Here is a 20,622-nt window from a genome sequence, read left to right as displayed (position 1 = left end):
ACTATTTTGGGAAAATACTCAGTGGAAGGAGTTATTGGTTGGCCTCAGATAAAGCAGAAATTTCTCACCTTTAGAATTTCCTGATGATTTTCTGACGCATATAATCGGCCGTCTCGAACAATGTCTTCTATTAGTTGTTGGTAATCCTCTGAAAAATAAAGATCACTTGAATGACTGTTTGGGACATCCTTTGGGAGGATAACAGCCAGAAATTAGACCTCCTCTTGAAGACAGTGCTGAGAAATTTCATATCTAGTAAATTATTCACTGTCTCTCAGGTTGCTTTAGTCTAAATTTAAAAAAAACCATAAAATTCTCTACTGCTTTAGAACAGTAATTTTGAATTATTCCTATAAATACTAACATCCTCAAAATCCTACTCCATCCCGATAATTATCTGCATTCTGGAGACGAAGAAACAGGACCAGGGATAAAAAATAACTGACAAAGGTTATATATAATAATATATATATTATTTCAGTAAGTCTTTGCGACTAGAAGTAATTAAATGGACTGAAAATGAGTTACATCAAGTTTTTCCTCATTCTTCTCTCCCTGTAAGCAGTGTAAGAAAGATTCTTGAGGACAATTTTCTGTAATTCAGATGTAACAAAAAGGTGGAAAACAATTCCATTCTCACCATCATAAGTCACATAGGGGACCTGAAATCCTTTGCCACTGTTTCCTTCATTTGACTTGAACTGAATCCAGAGCTTCCTTGATCTTGAGGTAAATGCAATAGGTCTCTCATAAGTCTGACATGTTTCATATGTGGTAATTGAAGTAGGAGAAGCTGGAAATAAATGATGTTCTTTATAAAATGATTTTTTTGCACCCTTCCTCGTCTAGGGGTCAGAAATGTCAAACTGGCAGGACACTTCTCAAGCTGACAAGTTTTTTGTGACAGAATGGGTGTAGTCTTTATCTGCCTATAAGGAGAAGTAGGTTTTTCCACAAAGGTAATGGGAGTCCCACAGCAAGAAGCTTAAGTAGACGGTGAGGGATAACTTCTGACATTTATAAAGTTACTATGGATATTAGTTATTTTGTTTACTACTCTAGCATTGAATTCCAGAGCTCCCATATGCTTGTCCCAGACAGGTAAGAACAAGTGTGCTGCACATAGACTCTCAAGGATAAAAAGTTATGAAAACTGCTTTAGCAAATAAAATACATCACTTTAGCGAGTAAAATACACTGCTTTGAACAAAGCTCCATATAAACAATTGCCACTGAGGTTTGGTGCTTCTTGCAGATTCAGCAACAGATCACCAGAAGGAAGCCTGCATCCTCCATGTGAAAGAGGAGAGCATCTCACTGGTGTCTTAACTCCACATAAAACTGGGAAAACTCTGGATTTCTTGAGGGTGTCAGTGGTACCATTAGCAATAACTTCAGTGTATGTGTATTTACAGAGGGTGAGAGGACAAGCTGTACAGATTACAGAAGATGGCTCTCCCAGTATAATTTAGCATGGCTTTGCTGGCTTCTGGAGGGGCAGGGATTTACCCCTTGTGATAACTGGGCCAGACAGAAGCCCATTACCTGCTTTGTGATTCAGACAGGAAACCTGAATAATTAGTATCAATCACTCTGTTAACTGTTACTGGGGGTGTTCTGTTCTAACTTGCTGCGCCCCTTCATTCCACAATCCTTTTAGAAACACCAGCTACATGAAGACAGTCACCCTTTCAAATATGAACTTTCCAATCCAATCAGTTTGCAACAAATACAACCCATGTCTGGCAACTCACCACTTTTCCTCATTACTAAAACATCACCACATTCATCTTCGATTGGGAGGAATATCTCAGGTACTACAATGAGTATCCTCCTCTTTGGGGGGGGGTTTATATTCCAAATGCATTCGACATTAGCTGGGTAGTCTCCAGGATAATTGGGTGATTCAATGTAGCCAGTATAGTCCCCAAGTTCTCCTCCACAGTGCTGGTCTGTGGAGAAACAGAAATAATTAGCATTTGTGTTAGCTGATCAGCTAATCTGAGGTGTTTTTCTAGATCTGTCAAGAGCAAGTCTAAACTCCTCCTTGTGCCTTTAGAAGGACATGAGGAAAAGCCCTTAGGGAAAGCCTTTAAAGGATTTCCAACTGATTTGCAAAATCTTAGGTGCATGAGCTGATTTAATAGTTCATTCAGGCTGCTTTAACATTTCATTGAGAAGCACAGGTAGGTAACCATGATCCAGCTGTGGAGTTACTCACACAGTGGTCACCATGGAGACTGTGCTGACATGCACCTGGTTTAACTTCACTTCTTTTTTAACCTGATTTAGCTGAATGAGCATGATCTTGATCACAGATCTGCCTTGTTTCATCTCAGATTAAACCAGTCAATAAAGAAACTCCATTAATGGATCAGTTTTTCTTCCTAAGTTTTCAAAACTCCTCTTGAATTTGGCACAAGTCACTTAAACGTGATCTCTCCAGGCCTACTCATCCACATAAAACTAGATATATGTTTAAATACTTTGCTTAATCCAACCCTCAAAGATTATGCAAGGTCAGAAACTGGCTTGAAAACAGGGAGTATCTAAGACAGCAACAAGGATGGTTTTATTTTACAGGAGAATCATCAAACTTCTTCAAATTTCTTACAAATATATAATTTACTCCAATTTCATTAGGAATTATGAAGGGTTAGACACATCTCACATATTCAGAATAAAAACTTAAAATAGATTTGTACATGAACAGTTAGTTTAGATGACACTGCTTAATTATTATAGAGACACTGTCTTAAATTAGCATGGTAGAGATGGAAACAAAAGCTTGCCTAAAAGAATCAGTCATTCACAAAAGATCAAATAAAACTGCACTGAAATCCTTGGGGAGATTTAAAATGGTAATTGAAGGTAGGAGGCCGAGTACTGCAAAAAGGCCTGCAGGATCTCACTGTCATAAGTGATTACCTGGCAGCTGCACTATGCAGGACCATCTCTGCTAATATTTTATAATTATTATAAAATGGCAGTAACTCTGAGAGAAGATCCTGTGCTCTGCAGTCACACAGAAATATGCATCACTGTCAGACAACCTCCAGGATCGGGGAAACTAAAGGCTCTGTAGGTTTAACTTGTAGCTGGTACTCTGTGAAATCACATTAAACCTAAAGCACTCCCATGGATCAAAGGCTACTTTTCCTATTTTTCTCTCATTCTTTTCCCAATTCTTACTATTCCCTCTGGCAGTAGACACATGCTAACTAGGAAATACAGAATTGAAGTCCAGCCTGTGAGATGGAGCCTTCAAGCTGCAGTTCAGAGCCAAAGCCATGCTTTATGTCACAACCAATACCAGTGTGACTTACTTTTGCAGTGTGTAACATTAGTGGAGCCATCAAAATCCGTGCTGGTGTTCCCAGGGCAGGTGATGCAGTAGTTCTGCCCAAACTCAGGCTGGTAGGTCCCCGCAGGGCATCGGATGCATCTGTGTGTGGTGGAGTTGTAGTAGTGCCCAGGAGAGCAGTGAACTGCAGGGTAGGAGGTGTATTATTTTCAGAAAGGAGCAATTTCAGTGCAAAGAGAACTTTCTACCTGGACATACCTCAGGATCCCTGTTCTGCAATATTTATTAGGCTGTAAAAGGCAGAAAAGACATCAGCTCCCTGCACTTTCCAGTACAAAGGATCTTCCAACTACAATCCCAAGACCAGAGCTAAGCCCTGATGAACTAGTAGTGTGTGCTACACATCTCTCACTGTTTCCTATGAATTTATAATAAATGGAAGCTGATGCAGACCCACCTCAACAAGAAAAATGACTTTCACAATAGCAGGAGAGAGGTTTCCATTTGTGTCTGTTTGCATGTCATTCCAGTAACTAAACCAAAATGCATTTGGGCAGATTCCTTCTTGAGCACTGGCACTGGAAGTTGACATTATAGAACACAGAACGTGTTGCACCTTTACAGTTTCTGCCTGGCCCATTAATAACCAATCCTTAGCTTCATATAACTTCTGTAGTGTTTAGTTTTCCTGATCTGATACATAAAAATATACAAGATATGGAAGCTGAAGCATTGTCTAATGCAAGTTTATTTCTTGCCATACAGCAGGGCTGATTCACTTACCAGTTTCAGTGCTGACCCTGCACCTGCCTGTGGTAAATCCCAAAGAAAACCATAAAGCCTGCTCAGCCTGTGCAGTCTCAGGAGATCACTCCCACTTTACAGATTTCTTGATTTAATTTAATCATATGCCCGTGCAGCGACAATGTTTGTTCTGGAGCCTTCAAAAACCCCTCAGCACTGAAGATTATAAACCAGAGGGCAAGAAAGGGAGAACACGAATTGTGGAAAAAATTGAAATTCACCTTTGGTTTCACAGTCTTGGAAGGAAACAGCACCTTCATATTTGGTCACAAGCCCACCGCCACATGGAAAGCAGAGGGTCCTCCCTGGTTCAGGCTGGTAGGTACCCAGAGGACAGACTGTGCAAGGTTTAAAACCATCTGAGGAGTAGTGCCCAGGAGAACACTGCCCTAGAAAGTGAAAATGGTCACCTGTATTAGTGTGTTGACTTTTCTGGACAAAGTATAAAACCCACTAGCAGTCACAGCAAGGCTCCCTTCAACTTAAACATGTGACATCAAGGCAGATGCACATCAAATTCTAATCTTACCTGCTGGTTTTGTATTGTTCCTGTAACTGCTTCCTAAAAACACCACCAGGAAACATAATTAGCTTCTTAATATGCTTTTTGGCAAATATGTCTCTGTTTGGTTTTGTTTTGTTGTTTTTTTTTAAATTAAGATTTTGTTAGAATACATAGTACTTTCACCAAGTCTTTTGTCTGAGTATTTCAAAGCACTTTGTCAGCTGTTGTGACACAGATTTCAGAGAAATATTATGATGTTACCAGTTTGAAGACAATTTTCCTGTTGTTTTTAGTAGCAAAACTGATCTACGTGCTCTGGTCCAGCTGGTTACTGGACTTTAACATGAAGGCAGATAAAGAAGAGTGGATTTGGATCTGGATTTTGGTCTGAAAATTAAGTACTTGTGAAGGCTTACAGACATCTTGTAAAAGAAGAGGTACAGTTTGACTTTAATAGTGCTTTCAGCACCAATACACCTCACTCCTTACCTTTATATAAGAATGCAGTAACTTGTATTGAAATTCTGGATTGAAATTGCCAGCAAAACAGATCTGAGGTGATTTCCCTGAGGAATGCCCCAAAATGACTAGGTTGACTAAATCATGTTTTGGCCTCATATCTACACGGATCTCATGAAAATTAAGTATCACAACGTGTGTACTGGGTTTGAGTGGCCAGGATTTGGTAGCAAGGGGGCTACAGGGTGGCTTCTGTGAGAAGGTGCCAGCCTTCTTTTTGTTGTTGGGCAGAACAATAATTCAAATGCAAGCCTTGAAACAAAAGTCTTTTTCCTCTAGTAGTTGTGCTGCTTTTGTCAGTATTCTATAATCAACCTTTATAAATTCAGATTTTATTTTGATAAGTTATTCTTGTGGGATTTTGGATAAATACATATCAACAGAGCAAAAATGCACAGGCATTTCAAGATTTTTCCTTTGATAGTTCCTTCATACAGTAAATCAGCAAAATCCATCATATGTTTGGACTGGAGACACCAGTTATTTTTTATTCAGTGGGAAAACCCAGCAGTTTCTCAAGTGACATTCATCATGTGTTCACTTTAGATATCCTGGGAGAAAGCATTAATGTAAATTACATGGATGAGTTTTAAAGTAGCAGATAGGACAGATTCATTTCAAAGTCAGATAACGTATCTGCCATAAACTAGATTTTGCTCATCTGTAATGAAATAAGGTAAAGAAAATAAATTAACAGTCGTGTCTTAAAACCTTATACTGAACAAGTTACAGTAGGAGCACCAGGTATTAGCATCATTGTAATTTGGTTTATATCTCATGAAGTTGAGTCAGAGATGCTACATCACTTGCCAAAAGCTGCAGTGCCTTCAAGCAGCGCTGAAACTTTGCAGTCATTAGTTCTGAGTCTGGGTCAAAGATCCCTGCAGCACAACTATCTCAAAATTATAACTGCTGCTAATTAGAGCAGATTAACTGCATCTCATGTAAAACATGAAAGCAGCAGGTTCATTAGACTCACCAATCCCAGTCCAAAGCAATCCATCCCTTTGGCTCCCAATACACCTGACGAGTCCTTACAAGCTGAGGTATGTCCAGATTCCATACCTGACTCGAACAAAGTGCCCTGCTTGGCTTGCTCACTTCCATACCACAGCTCACACTGCTGTGGCAGGTCCCATCTTCTTGTCAGCAGTGTCAGAGGATGGAACAAGCCCAAACATTCTTTGCAGTGCTTGTAAGTGCACAGAGGTGTCTTCTGTTACCTTCACAAGACAGGAGCGTGGAAGGCTCCCCCCTCGTTTAGCCCCCACGCCTCAAGGAGGTGTGGCAACACCTAATCCCTTTAGAATCAAATGAAACTTGCCTCCACATTCTGACACGTTCCGGGCTCCTGCTACTCCCTGTCCATCGTTACTTGGGCAAGGCTCACAGGTAAGTTGACCTTCTGTGTCCTGGTATGTTCCTGGGGAGCAGGGAACGCACTCATTGTGTTCTCCGCTATAGAAGGTGCCCGTGCTGCAGGTAACTGAGGAGACAAAAGGGGGATCTACATAAGGACTTTCACTGTCATCACATTACTTGCCTTTATATCAGAACATTTTAGAGAAGATGGATCTCTTTGGCCCAAGGACTATAGTGGGGTCTGTTCTGCATATGTCAGTGCAGGATCCTCACTTAGTGCAAGCACACCCATCCCCACTGTGGTCGATTTACATCAGGACAAGGTCCTTCTTCTGCTGTTTAAACTATTAAATGGCATTGTGCTGCCCTGAAGTGTTCATCACACAGATGTTAATAAAGCTGATGTAGTCTTAAAACAGTATATTGCAGTTTATTAAAACAGCTGCACAATGTGTGGGAAGCAATTTTTTTTTTTTTTTTACTTTTACTTTACACCAGGTGCATTTATGTGCTGGTTTTATGTCTCCTGAGATCAGTTCTAGAGATTTCTCCTAGGGCAATGTATCCCATGTAATAATTTATGTCTCTTGACACTCAAATACCCCAACTGTAAAGTGTTTTAGACACAGATATGAACACAGATGCTTTTCTTGCTGCAACAGGGCACATAACTGCATGAATCATTTTGCTCTGCTGGATAGAGGTGGTTGAAATGCAGGGGTTTCTAGACACTAACAGCAACAGTCTTTCAAATACAGCTTCTAAATCGCTGTTCCCATATGATGAAAGCAACCTCACTGGCAGCACCTATCAGATCTGCACTTCTTTCTGCCTGTAAATCACTGGCTGATTTAAAAAGCTGGAAAAAGAGATATGCTGATAAAAAGCTGGAAAAATAGATATGCTGATTTTGAAAAGATGTCTGTAAGTGATTAGAAAGCCTGCAGTGCTGAGAACTGCCCTTAGTAAGTTTGCACTAGCACACTGCCCCCAGCAAAGCACTAGAGCCTGGTAACATGGGAAAAGGCTTAAAGACATCAGGGATTGTATGTAAAGTTAAAACAGGTTTCTATAGTTTATTTTTTAATGGACCTCTTGGGTATTAAATATAAATATATCCATGGGTCACGGATTATTTGGTGGTGAGGAGAGAGAGGAGATATAAAAGTAAATAAATACCACCTAGGCAAACACCATCTTATTGTTTTACAGCACTGTAATTGTGTTTTCATAAGATGCTGGGAGCAACTGGGAACTAACTGCCAACGCTGCCTTGTGGCAGGTTTTGATACCTGCCATGGGAATGTATCCATATATATGCTTTTGTTTTCCTGCAACCCTCCAATGAATTCCCTTCAAAGCCTTATGAACCATCAGTGGTCCATGCACATATGCTGAGTTAGATTGATCTAAATCGTTATCTCACAGATTTCCTCCCTGCTTCACCATGGAAAAGGTAATTTTGGGTGGCTTGTTTTGGGGGATATGGCTGAATATTCGAGTTGTCTGCACTTACCACATTTTCCATCCTGCAGTACTTGCCCTGTACTGCAAGCCTCGTGCCCCTCAGTAGCTTTAGCTGGCTTCTGAGCCACTTCATACTCTGTCCCAGAAAACTGAATGTAAAATTGCTGTTTATTAATAGATTTCCTCAATGTTTTGATTGCAGTTTGCAGCTTCTGCTCCATCCTTTTCCGAACACAGTCAATGTTACAGGTGTCTAGATGGGAAATGATAACAAAACTAGAAGCAATTGAGATTCATGTTTAAAAGAGGTGCTTAACAAAGAGCTCAGCCTGCGTTGCACTGGGACACCTCTGTCTGCTTCACTGTCTTCTCCATATAAACTGAAGCAGCAGCTCACTGGATTCAAGCTCAGGCCTCTCAGAGGGACAAGGCAGTGCACTGAGGTCCATCACACATTTCATGACCTGCCAAGTGCACTCTGAGTGCTCATAGCTTGTCTCTAGCATTGAGGTTATACTGAGTGCACAGGGAGAGGGCTGCAGGAAGCATTCAGACCCCCCTGAGAATTCTGGTGCAGTCCAGGATTCCAGTTTGCTTCTAAGTTTGTGTTCCATCATTACTAATGACATAAAGCAGTTTGTAACGTTTGCAAGCGCTATTTTGCTTTCCAAAAACCTTCCTTGGTAAAGGTTAATTAAGATGTCTGGCAGAGTTAAGCATACATAAAACACACTTACTTAAATACACATATGAACACAACACAGAGGATACATGGAGTTACACAGTCCCCAGGGCTTGAACATGCTTGAACCAGATGCTATAACAAGATGCCATTAACATGCTCAGCTGACCCTCCAGCCCACACCTCCCCTCAGCACTGCTTTGCCACCATCCTATCTATGAATTCAGCAAGGCTGCCACTGGTAATTTACTTCCCAACCTGGTAATTTACTTTCCAACCTGCTCTTGTTTTGCTGGTTTGGCCACAGCTTTGTCTCCCAGCCACGACACTGGCTGTCCCTGAGCTCCTGATAAGTTGAGGATAATAAAACACATGTGATGGCAAGCCAAGTGGGAGGACGAGGAGCATCAGAAGAGATGCTGATTAAAGCTGTGTGTGAATAATTCAGTAGGCATTTAAAGAAGAAATCAGAGCAAGACTTCTACTATCAATACAGAAGTGTTTGCTCCTCCAGTGCTGGCCTTCCTTCAGACTTCCCTTCTGCAAACACTGCAGGAAGCTTCCTGCCAGTGATCCCTCACCTTGTGCCTCCTGTGGACTTTGCCCATGGGGGAGAATTTGCAACCCCACTCTGTTGTACTTCCAGTCTGCCACCACTAATGTTTCTGAATTTTCTCTGCCCATGCTTTCCTTAGTTGAACAGGAGTTCTTGCCACTTCCCTGACCAAAATACCTCAGTGGCAAAAAGAAAGGTGCTTTCAGGCACATTTACTGCTTGAATCACTTTGGCTAGTGAGGTGCCCCCTCAAGGCTGGGGAATCTGCCTTTGAAGGCTGACATATTTCCAGAATTCAGTCCTCATTTTCTTTGGCTGGAATTTGTAACATAATATTCCATCTCAGTAACGTGAAACAATTATTTTTCTTCCTGAAGACTGTTATGAAAACATGATTTTTCCAGCGGTGTGATAGAAGTGTTTGAACCTCAGACTGAAGTTTCAGCAACTTACATTTTGGAGGATATTTTTATCATGGCTGTTGCAGAACTTCTACCTAATCTTTACATTCCCCGTGCATCCATTAGCACTTCTGCTGTTCAAGGAAATCAGACTGAATTAAAGTACACGACTTAACTCAAGGCTTTGAAGGACTTTTGCTGCAGGTTTAATCTTTGTTCCTTTGGCTTAATTTCATACCTGATTCTTTTCAATTAAATCTCTGAACCTCTGAGTTAGGAAAGGCTGTGGAATGAGCCTTGTGCTGAAAGATTTGCACGGCAGCTTGGTGAAACAGCATCAAAGAGATTTTAACAGCACTCTGAGGAACTAAATACCGATTTCTCTCCACAGACTGATCTTTCACAAACCTGAGACTTCTTCTGACTTCATCTCCACTTCAAACTCTGCAGTGATATGGGACACTTCTTTGGACGGGGACTTGCGGCCTCGGCGTTTTTTCTTGGAGGAATCGCACTTGAGGTTCACAAAGGTCACCTGGCAGTTGTCTGTGCAAGGGAATTGGCCTCCTTTGCAGGAGAGAAGCAACACAGAGAAGAAATCAAGTGGCAAAGCAGCAAGTGACAGGCTAGCAAGCAATATCTGGGTTATCATGAGTGTAGTGATTTCACATGTGTGGTGAGATCCCTTCTCCTCTGTGCAGTATGAAAGGTTATGAAAATATATTGGAAAATATATTGCTGCTCTGAATATATTCATCTGAGCAGCAATCACAGATTGTTGTGGGTGATGGACCTTCCAGGTCAGGGAGGAATCTGTAGTGCTCAAGCCACCAGAAGGAATTCATTCCCAGAGTGTGGCTGTATGATATCATCTTCCTCTTAGACCCTGAAGTTCAGGTGACATAACAAACACAAGGCAAAGCAAGCAAATGCATCCAAGAAATCCATTCCCGTGGTGACTGTATGGACCAAAAAAACCCAACTTCTGTGACTTCAAAAATGAGTCTGGTAATCACATCTTATGAAGAGAAAGGAACACATAATACATAATACATAAGCATCTTGATGATTGAGACTTGTTTTAAGTCAATACTTGCAAAATTAGGGACATAAGTGTCTGGATTTCAGGGTAAGGAGAAAAGGAGTCTAAGTTTTAAAAATAAAATATTTAAACCATTGACTTTTTTTAAAATAGCTATTTTTTCTCTGTTCATGGCTCATATATGACTGCTCATTGACTGGTAAAAGTGGTGGTAAGCCAAATTCACAACAGAAAATATATCACCAACAGGTGTTTGGTGTAAGCTGCTAAGTTGCTTTAACAATACAAGCTGTTGCAATTACACAAATATAATGTATTAAAATCCACAAAAACATTCAGCATTAATATTAAATTTAAATGAACTCCAAACACTTGAAGCTGTGGAAATGCACAGCAATGACACCCAAACACTCTTTATTTGTCCCTGTCATGGCATCAATGGGATGTAGGGCAAGAAGTAAATGTCTCAAGGATCTGTTAAATATATAACTTCTAAAACCTCTTTTTTTTCCCCACCTTAAAGTGGTGTTCAATAAAACACATACCTCGTCAGACAAGTTTTGAAAACATTTGATTACTTGGATTCATTGTGACACAAACTTTTTTAATGTCACATTTTTTTATAATTGCATCTAAATCTTCTAAATATTTTTCTAACATCATAAGTACTCAGTGCATCACAACAAAAGATTAAGGCTGTGTAACATCAGATTTTGGTAGTAACTTTCCTGCTTAGGGGTTGTCTTTGCTGCTACAACAGGACACTAATCCAGCATAGAGCAAATAAATAATAGCTTTTGTTTCATTTTAGAAACTTCATTTGGGAAAACTAAATCACACCAAACTGACATTGTTTCATGTAATTTTGCACTAGTTATAGCTTTTTGTCTCAGGATATTTCTGCCATTATCAAGGCCAGAAGAAGGATCAGCTCAATTCCAAACTCGTGGACTTTTGAACAAAGATTTTTCAGAGCAACTGGTGATGTTTTCAGCACTGTTAGATCCAAACCCAAGGCACTGAGAATCTTGGCCTGAGCTTAAATTCAGATCCAAATATGAAAACCATTCCTTTTTTTCTGTCACACTGTGAAAACAAAATATGCAAACAAACAAAAAGATGTACGTGTTGAAGAAACCACACACCTGAAACAGGCTGCTTCCCAGAATCTTTTGGTTTTTCTTTGCTGCGAGGCCGTAAATGGCATTTTGCATCTTTGATTTTAAAACGAGCTTTCTGCTTGATTGGAGGGGCTAATGAATCTGTTGATGTAAAGTGGGGAAAAAAAAAAAAAAAGCTATCATTTGGGATGCAAAGGAAATGAAGTCTGGAACTTGCTTTTAAAAACAGGCTCAAAAGCCTTCCTGTGACATGGAAAAGAGACAGCCCAAGAGTTACACACCTTGTCCAAAGGGATGCATCTCCACAAGTTCATTTTTTCACAGAAGCACATACCCTTAAGCCCAGAGAGATCAAGGAATCAGCTGGTATCACACATGCCCTGAACATACACCTCCCCTCCAGCAGGCCTGCACAGCTTGTTGGATTTTGAGTGAATTTATTTTACTATGACAAAGATTAATTCCTACCTTCCCAACTCTCTGTCTGTGACTTGCCATGTCACTTGGCTGCAGTTCTGTTAATGCCAACCAGGAATAAGATTAATTTAGTGGCAGTTGAAAACCATCCAAAGGAAACACCTTTATCTGACTGCAGTCTATGGCTTGCAACCTTGATTTTTCAGCTTTAAATCCAAGCCTTGTTTTAAAGGCTGTTAGAACCAGGACTGTAGAGGCAGCCTGCCCCTGTGCCACAGGTAGACACATGTTACCTCCCTCTACAGTATTGTACCTCCTAACACATTCCAAATACTTGGTTAGAGAACTGGCAGAATTGGAGAGAAGCACAGCAGGTATATATGTAAAGTGGGCTGACACTTCCCACTGCTGGATGTTGTTTCAGCTGCTTCTAATTTTGCCAGACTTAAACTTTTTTTTTTTTAAATGCTGAGTATCAGCTTTCATTAACAATTTGAAAGCACAGAATGGGATATGCTGAGTTGGAAGGGACCCCCAAGGAATCATCGAGGCCAACTCTTAGGCCTGCACAGGACCATCCCAAATGTCTCTGCAAAATAATCCTGCCATTTCTGAGGAAAAGATGAATGAAACACAGTGTTTTATCATACAAGTCTCATAACCTTTTTATTGGTAATCCCCAGCAGGAGGATCTGTGGTCCTATGGAAGAAAGGGCTTTGCAGGTGAGGGCCAGGACCCACCCTGGCCTTCTGCTCTTGAGCTCCTGATGGGTCCCTCTGGCTCACTACCCAGTGAAGAAATCCCATTTTGATATGCTTGCTATTGCCTGGCTGGACTATGGAAAGCCAATGATTCTAAATATTTCTCCTTACTGGACATATCTCAAACCTCCACCACTCCTACACTGACCTCCCAACACAACGCTGCACTGGAGGGCACCTCAGCACCCCCCAGCCCTCCAGGAGAGCTGCAGAAAAGTGAGTGTGTGCTCACTGATATTGTGGCAGTTTTGGTCACCACAGTATAAAAAGGATATTAAACTCTCAGAGAGTGTCCAAAGGAGGGCAGTGAAGATGGGGAAGGGCCTTGATGGGAAGCTGTGTGAGGACACTGAGGGCACTTGGTGTGTTCAGCTGGAGCAGAGGAGACTGAGGGGAGACCTCAGTGCAGTTTCCAATTCGCTGGGCAGGGGCAGAGGAGCGTGCAGGGGGAACCGGCTGAGCTCTGCTCTGGGGACCAGCGGACAGCAGCCACGGGAATGGCTGGAGCTTGTGTCAGGGCAGGCTCAGGTTGGATCTCAGGGAAAGGTTCTTCCCCCAGAGGGTGGTTGGCACTGCCCAGGCTCCCCAGGGCAGTGGGCACAGCCCCAAGGCTGCCAGAGCTCCAGGAGGGTTTGAAATATACTCGGGGCACAGGGTGGGATTGCTGGGGATGGTCCTGTGCAGGGCTGAGGGTTGGACTGGATGATCCTTGTGGGTCCCTTCCAGCTCGGAATATTCTGTGTTTCTGTGATGAAACACCAGCCACCTTAATCCTGGCCTTGTGTAAGTGAGAGCTCTATGTCCTGCAACTCCCAAGCGGTCTGGGGGACATCCATCACCTTCCTCTGAGGTTCCAGGGCCCAGGAGAGCAGGACAGCACCTACCTGGGCAGCTGGGCAGGGTGGTGTTGCGCTTTGGCTGAGCCTTGCCTTGCTGCACGGGGACTCCACAGCTCAGGGTGTAGCTGTTCTCCGAGTCTGAGGGGCAGAACACACAGTCAGCACAGGGGGCAACAGCCTCACAGAGCATCCTCTCCTATTAACGTTCAGTGCCTGAGAAAACTTCCCAATGCCACCAAATGAAGAGACATTTTAAGTGCCGAACTCGGATTTTGAAAGGCTGAAATAATTTGCCAAAGGCTGCTGCTTCACAGCGTTGACTACAAGTTTTGCTTCTTCCTGAAGCACTGAAATGTTACGTTTTATAAATGATTTGGCACGAGGTTAACTGTACATAATTCCATGGTGCACAAGTAGGAAATATTTCGTGTTTGTCCATGGCAGAGTCTTTCTGCTTTGATCATCCCTATAATTTAGAAAATAAACCATGCATTTTCACAATAATTTTAGCTTCAGGCTCTGACAGAATTTATTGGCAGAAACAAAAATAATACACTTAGAACCATAACAGGGTTTACATATTGCACAGATCAAACTGTGTACTGCTGCTTACAAATTAGATGAATGCACAGCTCCAGTAATCTCTGCTAAACTGTAAATAAAGAGGGAACAGCTCTACTGCATATCATGCCAGGACTAACATGAAAAGTAGAGACATTCAAAAATAATCCTGAGCCAGAATATCTATGAAAAAGCAATAGCAACACCCCCCACCCCCCCTGCCCTGCTCTAAAAAACTGTGTAGATGCAAACTACCTGTAGCAAATGATTAAAAAAAAGAAAATGGGGGGGGAAGACTCTATTCGAGTTGAAAAATACGGTACTAAAAAGCAGCAGGAATTCACTGAAATCCATTTTTTCCTTCCCTTTTGACATAGGAATTCAATATGCTGCAATTTTTCGTGTGCACCATCCTGGATAAGGTGGATGTGTCTCTCAGGTTTTTGTTAGAAATTTCCCACCCCCGCAAATGACACCTCAAATTAAACAACGAAGGACCAAACCTCTAATGGAACTGACAATCAGCTCTTCTTGTATTTACTGATGTGCATGTCTGGCCCAATTTAATTTATAATGATGTTTTGCTTATTTACTAACAAAAACTGAATGCAAGAATCATGAATGCAATAACAGAGAAAAATCATCAGGTCGCAATTCTAGACTTGAAGAGGACAAATGCTTTGTACAAACCTGGAACAAAAAGAGTGTTGGATGGGCATGACAGGAAGCAGCTCTCTATGCCTCCTGTCTTACTACACACCAGCTGAGCCTTGGGAGCTGGTTTGGCATTTGGGAGACATTTCACCATCTCTGAGGAGAAAAAAATAAAGAGAAATATAAAAAAAAAATAAACCAGACACTGCCCAACCCATAACCTCGTGCTTACACTTGGATACAGTGGTGAGGAAAGGCAGAAATGCTAAGAAACCCCAAATGACAGGTGCAGGCATTTCTGAAATAAGAAAATATTAGGGAGAGAGGATCTGGATTTGGATCTCGAGCTTGTACTTGCAAGTGAAACTCCTCCACGTTTTTAGACCTAAACTTCAGATCAGTCTTTCCCTCCTGCCCTCTGCTTTGGGACCACCCAACCATGGCTCCAGGTCTCACTCTGGAAGGCAGGAGTCTGTGAGCACAGTTCTGTGTGCACATCTTGATCTCAGAAGCAACAGGCAACACTGATGACCTGAGATGTCCTCTCCCCCCTTTCGGAGGCACAGGCCAACTACCACACCATCACAGAGATTTATTTATTTAGATGAACCACTAAAATCGTATTTTTCACTTCTTAAACTCTCACAGACTTTTCAACTTTAGCCCAATGCTCTAGCTTCTGGAACTAGAAAAGACAGCCAAGCAGAGGAGATGCTGGGCTGGAGATGGACAGTCCCCCTGGTCCTTTCAGCCACTGCTGACATGCCCCAAGCAGTGCTAGAAGGGACAGTGTGACACACAGAGAGATCTCGGCCATTTCTCATCGGTGCCCACCACATGGGGCACGTTGTAGCTCACATGAAGGAAATACAGAGCTTCTCCTCTTGGCTCCATGGCAGGATGAAGACAGAGAGTATCCTGCAGGTCTCACAAGCTACTCCTCACGTTTGGGTAAGGGACTGTTTGTGTTGTAGCTGAAAACACATGAAGTTGTTACGAATCGTTGCAGCAGTCTCTGAGCTTCACCCTGAGCTGATGACACTGATAATCATAAGCCTGCACTCACTTTAGTTTATCACTTTTTTGGACTGAAGTATTGCTTAAGTACATCCTTTTTCACATGCAAATGACAAGGCTCACTCCCGGCTGCAGCCGGCAGGTGCCATCACTGAGGCAGCCTCACTGCTTCCCTCCTTTTTCCCAGAGATTTCACCTTTTCACCTCTGCACAGAGTGCAGCTGGGCACCTCTTCAAGCATCAGCTGGTTAAATCTCAGCCAGGTGTCTGCTTCAGCCCCACAAAAATGCTCTTTCAGGGACGTGATTCTTCTCCAGCTGCTTCTTGCTACTTCTTCCAACCATGCTCCCCTTACAAGGTGGGCTTGGCTGACTCTTTGTTCTTCTCATGGCTCACTGGGCTACTGCAAATGTCATTTTTCCTCCCTGAACAACACCAAGGCAGGCGTTGCTTCTGAGATCAGACTGGTTTGGCTCTACCAGGGCTTGGGAAAAGTCCAGTAAAGCCGGCATGAAACAGGGCAATTCAAATGCTGGAGCTGGAATATGTGTTGCCTGGCTTGGCCTGAGTGCAGAGGAAGGGTCCCAGCAGCCACCAGCTGGTTCATATTCCTGGCCTCACTGTTCATTAAATATAAATACATACAAGTCCCATAAACATGCCTGATGTTCACATCTCAAGCATGGGAATAATCATCCTCCACTTATCTCCCTCCTAAGGTCTTTCATATTGCTCTGGTGATGTCTTTAAAGACACTGTTTCTTTGGACAGAGGAGACAACAAAGCACAGAGTGCCACTGCTGAGCAAAAGAGGGTTTTATTACTGCAAATGTCTCCAAATTGTGGCATTCAGGATCACTGAATATAATTCACCTGCTTTTTATTGTGCTTTTATAACAATGTAGAATGTAGTTTCCTCTCAACAATGTTGGGAATAAAGGCAGGCGATCAGCAGGGAGATGACACTCATTTTAAGCCTCATTAAAGTAATCAAGCACAATGGTGTGTATCAATAGAGAAGGGTGTTCTATTTTCCATCTTCCAGCAGAGTATTACAAATAATGAGGAGAAATTTACAACAAGGAAAATATTCTCAATGGGAAATGGGAACAGCATTCTTGGGAGGTTGAGAGGAAATATGGCACAAAACTTCTGCAGTCTGACTTTATACTACACCTCCAAAAATTTGAGTCCCTGCTGCTAGTTTACAAACTCCTTTCCAGAGGAATAACTGGCATATTGCAAGGGAGAACTGGTGGGTAACTAAGGAACAGAGTTTTCTATTTCTTATTGTTACAACACTTAGCCCTCTATACAGCAGGGAAGGCAATATATATAAAGGTTAAGCAATATATAATTCTCTGAAGTAAGGTCCCCCCCTTTCTTGTTCTGTCTTGCTCCCAGTGAGGTATTAGGCATCAGCCCCAAATGTATCTGTGAGAAGTTATTTGTGGTTAAAACAAAAACAACCAAAAGCAAAACCAAAAAAAGCAAACAAACCCCTCGGAACCAAAATTTGCCTGTGACAAACCTAAGCTATGCCATTCCCATTAAAAATGGACAAAGAGCATTAAAATCCACAGAAAATACTCTGAATGGCTGTAGCCATGACCAAGATTTGCTGTGCTTCAAATAATATCTTAGGATAAAAGTAATCTATTTAAAAAGGATACAGAAATTCAGGTCAAGGGCCATAATTTTAGTGGTCTCAGGATTTGTGCTCATTGGGATTAATAGTTTGGACACAGCTTGTGTCAGTACTTTATATTAGGCAGGATACCTTTGGAGATAACTTGAAACATTGGGGTATGGTGCTGTGAATGTAGATATTAATCTTAATAACCTGTTCTACTTGTAAACAGGTAAATATTTTGAATATTCTAAATTCATCTTAAAGGGAAATAGAGTTATAGCTGACATTATAGAGATGGAAAAAGGACAAATTAAGGACAAAAGTATAAAACACAGAAGATAATAATAATAAGCCTACTTAGATTTCTGTGAATGGACTTGTAACCTTAAAAAAAATCCACACAAATAAAATCCAACATACTGTCCTTTCTCTAAACCATCTGCAGTTTTATCCTAGCCCATGGACCCCCATAGGACCAGGCATTATCTGAGTTTATAAAATTAATTTGGGGCTCTATGTTGTGAAAATGCAGCATCTCTCAGACGAAACCAAGGGCTTTTCCACTCTCTTGAGAACAGGAGCATCACCACAGTTCGAGCTTCCACACTTACCAACACAGTCCTTTTTATTCCAGTGCAGTTTCTTTCCAGGTGGGCAGACACACTCATAGCTCCCCATGGTATTAAGACACCCATAGTCACAGCTACCATTGCTGATGCTGCATTCATCAATATCTGAAAATATAAACAAAGTTGCAAGGAGTGTTAACCATATGTGCAAACATACACGGTGCATTAAGATAAAATGTGCATAAGGAAACCTCTTTCTACTACATCTTTTATATCTGAGTCTCTGTCAACATGGATAAAGGCAGGCAATGCTCATGCCAACCAACTTTAATGCAAATTGCATGTCTTTGTCCTCAGACACATGTATATCTCCTACTCTCTCAGGGATTTATGCATAGGATCCAATTTACTTGCCAGGAGTAGTTGCACTGAAATTCTTGGAAGTACTCACAAGATACAAAACATGCTCCAAAGTCTCTGCAGCATCTGGACAAAAATGCATATTGCATTATAGAGAAAAATGTCAGAGGCACAAACATCTGTGAGATTAGGTCACTTCTGCAAAACAGGGAGATAAATTCTCCAGTGATTCCCAGATTTTGCTTTTATGATTCAGGTGAAGGAGGAAATGATGTATTCAATAAAAACCTAGCAGCTCGAGTGTAGTTTAGACTTCTACTCTCTGAATAAAAATAAAAGGTAAAAGCTTGGAAGAAGGCAAAGAAGTTACTGTGTATGTCATCACTGATGTCCCACATAAAATCTTTCAACTTTTGGTGCTTCAGGAAAGTATCCAGCCAATATGAGGTGTATCCTTTTAAAGTCTATTCATTCAGCATTTATATGCTCCTGCCAACAAGGCAAATCTCTCCTCTGGTGAGAGGAGGTTAATCACACCAAGGTTGTGGGTTCAATCCCCATATGGACCATTAAGGGTTGGACTCGATGATCCCTGTGGAACCCAGAATTTCTGATGCAAGATTTTAGCCTGTGTGATTAAGCAAAAATCTAGAAAACATGGACTACACGCATTGAAGGAACTGGGAAAGATACCTTCATAGAATAGGCATGTTTCTAGACAACGTTATTATTTTTAAGTCAGTCTGGAGGTCCTGGGTCAGCAGTCCCAAAAACTGACGAGTCCCAGAAAAAATCCTTACTTAAATAGGTAGTGGAAGCACCAGCATTGCCCTTCTAAAAAAAACCCCTTATGACCCACAATTTGTTACAAGAGATACCATGAGAAGAGTCTTAGAGAGAGCAACAAGAGCTGCCCTTCAGCATAACAGGCCCAGAACAAGGACATTCCCATGTGGTTTATTAATTTCTACTAGAGGGGAAGCAAGATGGAGAGAAAGCTTAGGAAGAGGTGAGCTTGCACCACATCCTTTGGAAGGTTCTCGTTATTTCTCCCTGGTTTTCACTTCTGCTCAGTGCCAAGGGGAAGTTATTTGTTCCACTGTAAACACCTCTCTCAAGGGGCTGACTAAAAGTAATGACAGGCCTGAGTGGCACAGCTCAGGGTCTGCACAAGTCTGGATTCTGAGCTGTGATTTTGGATTTGCTCATTATGGAAAAAAGCAGGAGGTTTGGATCTCGTTATGTTTTTGCCTGAACTTCAGCACTGAGTATTTCCAGTTAAGAGTTCTGGTCCTATTTCAATCTTATTTAAAAGGCTGAAGCTGAACTGAGGCTGAAGGTACTTAAAGACTGAGGCCAAACCCCAGACTCTGAGGCTTTCCCTGAGTTGTGACACCAAGGAATTAACAGTGAAGCTGCAGACCAGTCTCTCCACACCACACACAGCACAGGTCCCCAAACTTTCACACTCTGGTTTTGCTTTCAGAACTGCCCTCAAGTGGAGTCTTTTCCCAAACTGTTTCCTTAGATGGACTCCTATTTCTCTTCCTGTCTGCCTCTATTATACAGTGAATTCATTGGATACTTACATCTCCTACACCTTTCTCCCAAAGAAGCAGCAGCCAGGCAGAGACATCATTAGCAGTGGTCTCAATACATGGCTTTTCTGGATTTAAAGCCAGGGCTTTGTTAACAGTATGATTTAGATTGTATATTGAATAACTTGAATAATTAACTAATTATCTATTAACCACTGTTAAACTAAACTAAACTAAACCTTTTAGTTTTACATTTAAAAATAGCATGGAGACCCTTTTGGGTAATGTGTAATTTAGATTCAGGGATTTCAGGTTTTATTACAGTTTTCTCTTTTCACTTCTGTTTGTGTAATGCTGACCTGATTGGTTAAAATCCACAATTTGGACTTGATACACTTAACAAATCCCTCAAAAAACCCCTTTGGTCTCCTCTGACCAGTGTGTTGAACACAATCAAAACCTGCCCCACCAAATTGTAAGTCATGCCCAGCTCATGCTCTTTTAGCTCT

General features: G+C 41.6%; 1 protein-coding gene across 1 annotated transcript in view; it reads right to left on the bottom strand.

The window, feature by feature from the left end:
- The window catches only part of SCUBE1 (signal peptide, CUB domain and EGF like domain containing 1), a 175,581-nt gene that overhangs the window by 5,799 nt on the left and 149,160 nt on the right, over window positions 1–20,622 (bottom strand). Inside the window, exons 11-22 of the mRNA XM_018083692.2 lie at window positions 18,258–18,380; window positions 15,033–15,152; window positions 13,827–13,919; window positions 11,788–11,904; window positions 10,009–10,167; window positions 8,011–8,214; window positions 6,457–6,618; window positions 4,330–4,497; window positions 3,327–3,488; window positions 1,755–1,952; window positions 641–793; window positions 69–148 (exon numbers count right to left, since the gene is read on the bottom strand). Coding sequence (XP_017939181.2) covers window positions 69–148; window positions 641–793; window positions 1,755–1,952; window positions 3,327–3,488; window positions 4,330–4,497; window positions 6,457–6,618; window positions 8,011–8,214; window positions 10,009–10,167; window positions 11,788–11,904; window positions 13,827–13,919; window positions 15,033–15,152; window positions 18,258–18,380 — 1,739 coding nt within the window. The remainder of the gene's footprint in view (window positions 1–68; window positions 149–640; window positions 794–1,754; window positions 1,953–3,326; window positions 3,489–4,329; window positions 4,498–6,456; window positions 6,619–8,010; window positions 8,215–10,008; window positions 10,168–11,787; window positions 11,905–13,826; window positions 13,920–15,032; window positions 15,153–18,257; window positions 18,381–20,622) is intronic.

The sequence above is a fragment of the Manacus vitellinus genome, unplaced genomic scaffold (assembly GCF_001715985.3).
Source record: "Manacus vitellinus isolate BGI_N305 unplaced genomic scaffold, ASM171598v3 scaffold_66_pilon, whole genome shotgun sequence".
NCBI lineage: Eukaryota > Metazoa > Chordata > Aves > Passeriformes > Pipridae > Manacus > Manacus vitellinus.
This window is presented reverse-complemented; position numbering and strand designations above follow the sequence as displayed.